General features: G+C 41.7%; 1 protein-coding gene across 1 annotated transcript in view; it reads right to left on the bottom strand.

Moving 5' to 3' along the window:
• Positions 1-969: 969 nt before the first annotated feature.
• Positions 970-10,429, bottom strand: part of RNF144B (ring finger protein 144B) — a 53,077-nt gene continuing 43,617 nt past the window's right edge. The window contains exons 6-8 of the mRNA XM_084221742.1: positions 9,612-9,756; positions 7,811-7,900; positions 970-7,616 (exon numbers count right to left, since the gene is read on the bottom strand). Of these exons, the coding sequence (XP_084077868.1) occupies positions 7,476-7,616; positions 7,811-7,900; positions 9,612-9,756 (376 nt within the window). The 3' untranslated portion in view covers positions 970-7,475. The remainder of the gene's footprint in view (positions 7,617-7,810; positions 7,901-9,611; positions 9,757-10,429) is intronic.

Genomic DNA, 10,429 nt, shown 5'->3' with positions numbered 1-10,429 from the left:
ACTTGCTCCTGCTTTGTTGCACAAGACCAGAGCCTTGAACACACACACACATTTGAAAAAAAAAAAAAATTACTGTGTTTAAGTGGAATAATATCAGTGCTGAATTTATTCTAAGCAAAATAGTGGGGTAAAAAAATGTACATTCATGACCAAAATTTGAGCTGTAAGTGACAATGGTGGCATTCTCCTCAACCTTCATCCTGAAAACACGTTCTCTGAGGCAAAACTATCAAGACCGTTCAGACAATGTATTGAGGTGAAAAGCCCCACAGATGACACATGGGGTTTTCAAGGATGTGTCAGCCAGCTGGAAAATCCTACCCTCAGATCCTGAGTAATTGTAGCTAAGCTAGAAATATTTAACAGTAAACATCGCCTTTGTGGGTGATGCTCAGAACCACAGCTGTGATTGTCTCTCGTAAGCACTGCAGGATGTGGGAGTGTGAGGAAACTTTAGAAGGAGCATGGATGCTTGAAAGTGCACAGCAGGATGCAGCCTTCCATCAGGTCCTTTGGAAACTCAGAGCAGGAGGCCCCGTTCTGCTGCAAGGACAGGCAGGGCTGAGGGAGCAAGCGAAGAGAAAGGGGGCTCTGAAGCAGCAGACTTTGCTTTGTGCAGCCTGCCACACATCCCACATCCACTTTCTGGGGTAGCCCCAGCTCCTGGTAGCTCCCAAGCCAGAGTCTCCACCAGACTTTGCAGGGGAGCAGATCTTCAGTAATCCTGCACCCCACCTACGGAGAGCAAACACCACCGCTGTCTGCACACCACTGCAGCGGCTCCCAGGGCTAATCCAGAGCCTGCCCCACGCTCTTTAAAAGGATTTTAATGTCAATTATTCTTGAGAAAGTAAATAACAGTCCAGACTCTTGATTCAAGCTTTTTTACCTTCTTTTATCCTCAAAATTTCCATTAAGCACATCCGATGTATTGAAATTCTTTCCATAAATTTTCTATGTTATCTTTTTAAAGGCAGTTGAAGATTACAACAAAATGAGACGTCTTTACACTGATTTTTTTAATGTTGCACATATTGCATTTTGTAACATCAGAAGGAAAAAATACCCCAAAGTAAACCTTAAAGACAGAAAATAAATATAATTTTTATGAATATATGCAGAGAGAGTGCAAAACAACTGCATCTGTAAAACATTTAAATGCTGAATCATACCACAAAAAAAAATTTACAAAAGCACTTATTTCTTTATACATGTCAGCTTTCTTCTTATAAACACAAAAATATTTTAACAAATCTTACAAAGATCAAACCCTTTTGCCCTTCACCAGAAGAAAAGTGGTGAAGAAAGTGTGTTACCCAGAGGAAAAGGAAAAACCAAAAAAAACAGATAAACAGAATGTAAAATCTGCAAGGGGCAGGACAGGGGTCTGTGGCCACTGCTGGTTCACACCACGCACACAAGCACACCCAGTGTCAGACTCAGACACTTCCATGCACACACATTTAAAACACAGGCTGTTTTCAGAAATAAGCAATGCTGGGGCAGTCACAAGAGCTCTCACACAGTGACCCTTCACAGTGCCTGTGATGCCAATACCAGCGTATGGAACAGTTCTGCTTCTCTTCATTCCCAAGCCTTGCTTATTAGGGAAAAGTCAATGATCAGACCAGCTGAGCTCCAAAGAGCTCATGTGAACTGAAGATTCTGTGAAACTGGACCAGGCCAGCAGCGAGAGGCTTGGAAAATGAACAGATTTGCTTTGGGCTCTGGGGCGTTTTGGAGGTGGGCAGGTAGGAAAGAGCAAGCTTGAGATAGGGCCCCTGATGAAGATCCAGGATACACCTGAACATGGTGAGACAGCCTAGCACAACATGTGCCACAGAGCTGGTGACACTCAAAGCCTCACCTGGCCAAGTCCCTTGGGCACCGCATCCAACACATCCTGCATGGGCCCCAGGAAGCCGTAAAGCTCAGGCACCTTCCTGAAATGTAAGCAACTCACTGCAGCATCGCGCATTCAACCTGTCTGGGATCTCCTGGCACGTGGCCACCAGAAGCTGCAGCTTCTGTCTGGACATCCAGAAGGCATAAGCAAATTACTGACATCCTTAATTTTCATCCAAGAAAAGATAAAGTTTCTTGGGGAGAAGGGAGAAGAATGAGGTTCTGTCCTCGAAAGAGCTGGTGGACCTTGTCAATCAGTATCGTCTTTTATAGCTCAGATTGTGACGGTCAATAAAATTCATTGCTAGGAAATTACCTTTCCTAACAATAGAGATTTGCCTGATTCAAAGAACTAACTTGAGGGATCATAAAAAAGTCCAATATAACTACAAAATAGTAGGAAACATTAACTGTGGACTGCACCTTATCACAGAAATTTACTTTGCAGGTTCACCATGACCTTCTCTACAGGAAGCAGAATGGGAAAAGCCTTCCAGTAGGAATGCAATTAAAATAAATATCATATGATAAAGGCAATGATACTTCATTCTTAGTATTTTATAATTACTAATTATAAATTATATTTGCATTGCATAAATTAAAATAATAAATTATAAAACCACATTGGTTATGAGACACTTGAGTGTCATGACACAAGACAGACCTTTGGGCTTCCTGTTCAGCAACATCATTCTGCTCTCACTTCATTACTTTGCTAACTAGAGTACAAATTAAAATGAGACTGAAGTTCTCCAGAGTCTTAGCAGTATGTTAACCTTCCAGCAGACTGCAGAAGAACCAACTCTTGATGTTCCAGGAAAGGTAAATTTTCACATCTTTATTTTGAGCCATGTAAATTATGATCTCATCCTACACACTCATGTGTGAGAGATGTCTGACAACTGTTTTATAACTAGCACACTCTGCTCAACTGCCTCAGCATATTTATAAGATTATCTTCCTTGGTAAGTATACGCTAGAAAGCCTCCAGAGAGTTTGAATCCTTAAATTAAGACTCTATACAAGAGAAGTAATTTTGATTTATACAATAAAAATATGTATACAGGATGTAGGGTTTTGGGTTTGTTTTTTTTTTCTCCCAGCACACTTCCAAAGAAGTCTGCTTAACAGTAGAAGCATCTCTTCTGTGAAGCTCAAAAGCTGCATGGCTCCCTTATCTATGAGCTCTAACAAAGCAGCTCTTATTTAGGTGTTACAAGAGAACTTCTTAAGTCTCAATAAGTTTTTCTAAACACGCCAAGTCTGGAATTTCTAACTTTGGTCAGGTAACTCAGCATCAAATGTCTTTTTAAAACCTGGGAGAAAATGGCTGGAAGATTTTTATCCTCATACAAAGAAATCTACTAGCTTTGCTCTCAGACTCTTTGGCCTGAAATATAGGAAGAAAAATAAGATCATAAAAGGAATTATGAGAAAGAATGACTGGGAGATTACAGTGCATAACAGATTTCAAATTTTTAAAGCAGCAGGCACTACGGCACAACCACCCATTGTGGTACCAAAAAATGGAGTGGTCAAAAGTTGATTTTATTGTCCCATTGTGGAAATGCAGTTGTACCTGCCCACTTGTATTTATTTCTTCATGCAATTATGGAGGCAATATCCAGTTTCTCTTAGTTCATTCAAGTAAACTTTGTGTATATTTTGAACATATCTTTGGACTTCACCCTGTGTTACTGGACATACAACAACACGTAGCATTTAGCATCATTAAAGCACTGAGAAACATTCATTACTGTTACCCCTTGTGCCCTTCTTTGGGGTAAGCAACCCCATGCACCAAAAATAAACCATCACAAGGACAGCCCTGAGCACCCACTGGAATAAATACTGCAGAGATGCACTTATGCTGTAGCATGACAAGTATCTTCTTTTTATTCAGAGAGAGATTTGGGAGCAGGTATCATCATGCTCATTTTAACACAAGGACATGGAATGCTGAATGGGATCTTCAGCTGTATTTGACACAGATCCAGTGACTGATGGGAAATGATGTGATATGTGTCCATGGAGATTTGTGGCCAGATGCAGTACAAATTCAGATTTCTAGCACTGGTCTCTTAAGTTTAGGAACTGACCTTTAAACACCTAGAGCCTAATTTTCCTAAGGTCTGAATGCTCCAGGTTCAGAAGGAATGAAATACTTTCCACTCCTGTTCTCCAAGAGAGACATCTGTGAATGCTCTCAATGTAACATTAAAGGCCCGAAACCACCAAGGTGTCTCTCAGTGGTTAAAGGTCAAAGAACAAACTGGTGAGGAGTCCAGGGTGGGAACTGCTCCTCTGTGGTACCTGCACTGCCACAGCCCTGGGCTCTCCCCTGGCTGCTGCCCCCACACCAAGCACCTGCCAAAAGGGCAAGAAGAGAGATGGGAAGAGCAGTGAAGCCTGGTAGTTGGTGATGCACAACAACTACATTGCACAGAGGGAGCTCAGGAGAGTGGATTACGGATACCTTGATTAAGAAGAGTCAGATGTAGTCAGGGTCCTGTCTTTTTTCATTCTCCCTAATTATTACTAGTAATATTTGTCATGCTTTCAATAAATCTTTTATAAAGTGACTTTAATGTTTCCTACAAAATTAAAAAACAAACCAAAGCAACACAAAAGCACAAGCCAACACTGTAAAAAGATTCCTGCTAAAATGTTTCCCTGAAAACTCTGTGAGCATAGCCAGTTGGTGCAAAATAGCTGCCTTCTGGAAAACAAAGCAACAGGGCTTTCCTGCTCCCAGCACTTCAGCACAGGTAATGCTTGACTCGGCCAGGCCAAGGTCTACTTAATGCACATACTCAAGTATTCCCATGCAATTTGAAAAGCCAGGATACATGGGGCACTGGACACGGCCTTTTAAAAAAATTCATTGTTGTAAAGCTTTCATTTTAAGCTCTGAAGATGTCTAGAGCTTCTTTCTTGGTCCATTTGTTGCACCTACCCAGCCAAAGGAAGTGGTGCCTGTAGCTCATGTTCTCCTTATCCAGTTTTTGTGTAAAGACCTCCAGCAAAAGCTCCACCAATCCACATCTAGATTTCTTAGATGCCTGGACTGGCATTGAGACTGCCAGGCTGTGTTAACTCCTGCATGATTAATTTATACCAGTGTTGGTACGCTCACCAGGCACTTTAACTGGTGCAAGACAGCTGGCTTCAGCTGCCTTTCTTTAGCAGAGGGAGAACCTGACAGTTTCATTAACACAACAGTATTAATGAAAAAAAGATCTTCCACCCTCATTCCAATAGGCATTTTAGCAAAAACAGGCCAACAGAAGGAGGGAGAGGACAAGGAAAGAAACCAGACTAGCAAAGGATGCATCGGTCATGGGTAAGATCACAAAACATTAAAAACGCTCAAATTTTAACATGCAAAGGATATTGGTACATTGCAATGCTGGTTATGGTTAAAGAGACTGCACAGCTCCTACATATTTGTCCTTGAGGCTTTGTTAAAGTAAGACTTGCAACTTCAAGTTCATAAATAAAATGGAAATGACAGTAGTGCCATAAAAACATAGGTAGAAAAATAGTGCAAAGCCAAGGGCTGGACACTTTAATCTGTCACAAGTACCCCAAAGCACTACCATTAGTGCTCTTCAAGAAAACACATACAGAAAACATTCTTTATTTATTATAAATGGCAGTTGCCTGCATTGCACTCTGTATTTAGAATGTACTGTCTACCGTTCTGCTTCCCTTCAAAGCTGAGGATGAAGAATAAATACAGCCTTTCACACTGGTGAGCACTGCCTGCCCTCCAGCCACGACTGGTAGCAAAGTCAGACAGTATTTATAAAAGAAATCAATTAAAAAGTAAAACAGACAGTATCATTTAAGGCCTCTGTCCTTGCTAGTCCGCTCAACAGACTACACTTTCTCAAAAGAAGAAAACCTGCCACTTTTGTTACAGTAACCAGAGAGAGAAGTTAAACAGAAAAAAGGTCACATTTACAGCTGCCAAGAAGGCGAAGTTCCTGAGGCTCGGCCAAGCAGCACATCCAGCCAGCACTCACAGCACCCTGCAGCTCCTGGCTGAGCCGCGCTCTGCGCTCCGAGAGGCGCAGCCGGGCGGAGCGCGAGCCCGACACCGCGCCCGGGCTGAGCATCTCCTTCAAACCCTGCAGCCCTTGTGGAAAGGGGTTTGGAATTACAACCAATTATACAGTGCAAACTTGAATCTGTTCCCACAGATATAGAATGCACAGACGGGAGTCCAGAACAAAAGCGCCACCGGCCCCGGTTGCGAGGAGCAGCATCCATTAAGGAAATAAACTCCAGGGAGTAGAGTCTGATCTCAGCTACTCCTGACTGAAGAGCTGCAGTAATTCCAGCTCTGAATTCAGTGAGCTTTCAGTGAACTTATACAGGTGTAAGTGATACCAGGGTTTGAACTGGTTTGGTGGTGAGGCACCAAATTAAAACGAAGCACTTATTAACTGACAGCCTTCCAGATTTAGAGTAACTAAAAAATATCACTAACAGAGTTTGTTAACCTTGAGCAGGAAGGAAGAAATACCCACCAATGGACGGAGGTCACATTTACACAGCATTTCTCAAGTATTCACTTCAGCAGGTCCATAAGGTTTTGAAGGAGGGCTTGGCTTAGCCTGGTTTCAATAACTTTTTATCAGGGTTCTTGCTGCCACCCCATGTAAACTGTTGTAAAAAAATACACTGACTGCCCATATGTACTTGGTATATCTGCACCCACGCTGCCACTCTGCACACACCCAACCAGGATCCCAATGCTCTGCACAAAATGGGAACTGTATCACAGGTATTACCTTCACTGTGAGTTTTCTACACCCATGGTGTAGAAAAGGCATGCCAATGGTAGGGAAATATGCATATTCCTAATATTTCATGGTAGATATGTCATGTTTGATGAGAAAAAAAAAATAGCAGCTTTCTCAAGGTCCAGTATCTCAAAAGAGAGCCCTATCTTAGAAACAGTTTTGTTTTTTTTTTACTTCTGTAGATGAGGTCGATGGCAAAAATAAAATGGATTTCAATGGTGAAAGAAATGTCATGGCAGCCAATTGACAAGAAACTACCAAACATATTTTCTTAATGGTTTGTTACATTTAACTGGACTCAAGCTATCAGACAGAAAAACCTAATCAGGCTTTTCCCTCTCCCTCTTTCACAAAAGACCCAAAACTTTCTGAGAAATCTGAGTGTCACCAAGAACCAGCAGCAAGCACAACAGTAATGACTGAATCTGCAAAGACAGAGTAATGCAGCAGGGTCAAGTCATGTGCAGCTGATGGAAAATGGGAATGTTCTATCAGTCTTCAATGGCAGATCATATTTAGGGTGTGAAGGACTGAATGGTGTCCTGTTTTCCTCTTCAGGAAGCAAAAACCTACACTGCATGTACTGCACAATAATCTGGACTTGTTAGTTATAGAGTAGCCTGTAAAGAATAGGCACTTATCCCAAGAACTGGCAAAAAGAAGAGGGCATTATTTGGTAGGTATGGCACCAAAACACAACCATTGTGCTTCCTCACATACGTATGCTGTACAGATGGAGACTCAAAAAGACACAGAGTTTTAGGTTGTCGGCAGGCTGGGTTTTTTCTTTTTGCTCCGGCAAGATTTGCAAATGCAACAGATGATGCATGGAGATGCCACAAGCAGCAAGGGGGAGGTGACCAACGCTATGATACCTAGTCCAATGAGGATCCCCACAACCTGAAAGACAGGACAGTGAAATACATATTTAGATAGCATGGAAAATAAAATATGCACGTGCATGCATAAATATAGCATAGGTCAGCAGAAAAAGATGAAAATATGAAAATAATCATCTTGGTTCTTCTCTGAAGGCTAAAATCTCTTTGCTTCATGCATGCATGAGAACTCTGCCCAGCTGGCTAGGAACACACCTGTGTTCTGTTCCACATCACTGAAGCCCGTGAGTGGCCCAGCTTGTTTCTGCAAGGGCCTCTGTCGTAATGCCGTAAGAAAATATCATTCTGAAAAACAAAAGGAGAAGCTGTAAGAGCAGGCTACAGACCTGCAGGAAGAAGTTCAGGACCAGAGTGGAAACACAACCTTTCTGGCACTGCTTTGAAATTGCCAGCTGCCAGCAGACAAGTTCACCTGTCTTCCAAATAATTACCTAGAGTAACTTCTTGCAGTTTCAGAAATCAGCATATGTTTGGCACCTGAGCTATCATACAGCACCTTTTCTCCTCCACTTTTAACAAGTATTAGCACATGAGTTTCACCTAATTGCACAAGTACCTAGTCTATAATTTGGTGATGATAAAGGGAACTGAAAACAACAGGCATTTCTGAAAACTAGAAATGTGAGGGATCATCGTCCTGAAGTATTTTACCTTCTGGTCTCCTGCTGTACCTACTTCACAGTAATTCTCTTCTTAGACTTAACAGGAAAATATAAAATGTACAAAAATCCTGTTTAATTTCTCTTTTACCATTAATACTTATTAAACTACTCATTCTTTTCTTCAGAAGGTGACTCATGCCCTGCATGACCCTCCCTAAACCACTGTGCTGTAACCTGATGCTGCTTCCCCTTTCATTTTTCAGCTCTGCTCTCTGGCTTTGCAGGTACTACCTTCATCTATGCCAGGAGCTCCTATGACCCCCACACATTCAGAGAAAATACATTTGAATCACACAACTACAGTTTCTTTCTCTCTTTCTCCCTTTGAACTGACAAAAACTCGATAAGGGCACGTCTGTGGAGTCTGCAAGAATGTGACACTCTTCTGGTTCAGCACAGTGTTAAGCAATCACCGTGTACTGCATGTACTCTGAGGCAAGCCCTAAGACTCATGTTGAAAAAGCACGTTCACCCCCACAGAAAGGGGACATAACCTGTTTAGCGTGCCGAGTAAAGGATGAAGACTGAGGAAGTCTCATTGTTTGCTGGCTGTGGAGTACAAAAAAGACAAGAAAAGCCATGCAGCACATAACATTTTATTTCAAGTGCTGGTAAAGTCCTTTTCACACTCCCACAGCTGTTACTGATGACTGTGCCACAAGGGCAAACTGCCATATATACAAGTGCATTACTTCCAGGACTCTTCATGCTGCTAGGATACTTGAAGTCCACGCAAGTTGAGACTGGTTTGCAACCTTTGAGAAGTAACTAGCAACATGCACTTCACAATCTGTGTTCATGATCAAACATTTTTATCCTCAAGCCTAATAGCCAATCATTCTCTTCAGCAAGCACGGCACTAGAGATGGACTAATAAAGGAGACCTAGTCCTCCCTAGCCACCATACATACCATGGAACAACCCCCTTCACCCAGTACCATACCATTTTTTAGACAGGCTGTGTCCTTTGCTGTTGAAACAGGTGGAAGACATCTATATCCCTCACTCTCAACCAAACTGTTTTTAGGAAGAGGGAATCCAAGCAAGGTATTGCTGGGACAAACCTCCAGAAAGCAAAGTGTTAGTCCCATCTCCCTCAAAGAACAAACATGGGACCCACAGACATGGCCATAAACCCTTATGGAAGAAATAAAAAACTGTATTGATATAATTAAAGGACTGGTTGAAAGAAGAAAAAGCAGCTGAGTCAGAAGCTGAATTGAGCCAAGAAATTCGCTAGGACAACAATGAACTAACAAAGAGCTTGCACAGGGCCTCAGACTAACCCTTAACCCCATTGTTCTTTATCCTGGTGTTTTTTCTGCAGCACTTACATCCAAGTTCTGTAGACAATACCAGCAAAACGTGTGCTTGCAGTTCTTGCACATCATCTGAGCACAGCCCTCGTTTCGCTCAATATAAATTCGACAAACTGGGCACTGCTTAATTGGTGCCTCTGTCTCTGCTCCAATAAGGGATCTAGAAAAATAAGGAAACATTAAAGTGAGATGTGAACATAATTGTTGGTATTCAGGTCCACTGCCTGATGTGTATTGTGCTTATTTTTCAGAGCATCTATTGTTGTTGCCCTAAGTGTCCTCAGTGTGTGAAGCTTCTTATATTCAGTACAATAGATTGAAACACACTCACTACTAGGCGTAAGACTATTAATGTCACATAAAAGTGAAAATCCCTTGCCTTGTTCCTTTATGCTATATAAAACCAATACTCACTACACCCACAATTAATCACCTATAGCATTAAAACTCAGCACTTTGTTACAGAGACCTTACACAATTCATTTAACAGGACTGGATTATGCAACTAATAATCCTTGTCTGAATCCTCCTTGTCTGAATAAAATAGGCTTAAACTCCGCCACAGCCAGAGATCACACCTAGAGAAGAAAAATCACAGCAAGAGTTTTTGGCAAGTCCTATGCCATGGAGTGTCTAGCGAGCAGAATGCTCTAGGTTTTAAGTTTTTCATTTATTGAAAAAAGATGATAGAAAACTTTGAAAACATGACTCAACATAACCTGATTCTGAAACCAAAGATGGATAGCCAAAGACATGACAATTTAAACACAAAAGCCTCTCTTCTATAGATTAATGACTTTTACAACCTGATCTGCAGGTTGTCTGCAGTTAAG

Source organism: Fringilla coelebs (assembly GCF_963513975.1).
Source record: "Fringilla coelebs genome assembly, chromosome: 1".
NCBI lineage: Eukaryota > Metazoa > Chordata > Aves > Passeriformes > Fringillidae > Fringilla > Fringilla coelebs.
The sequence above is the reverse complement of the archived record's forward strand: the minus strand, read 5'-3'. Positions and strand labels throughout refer to the sequence as shown.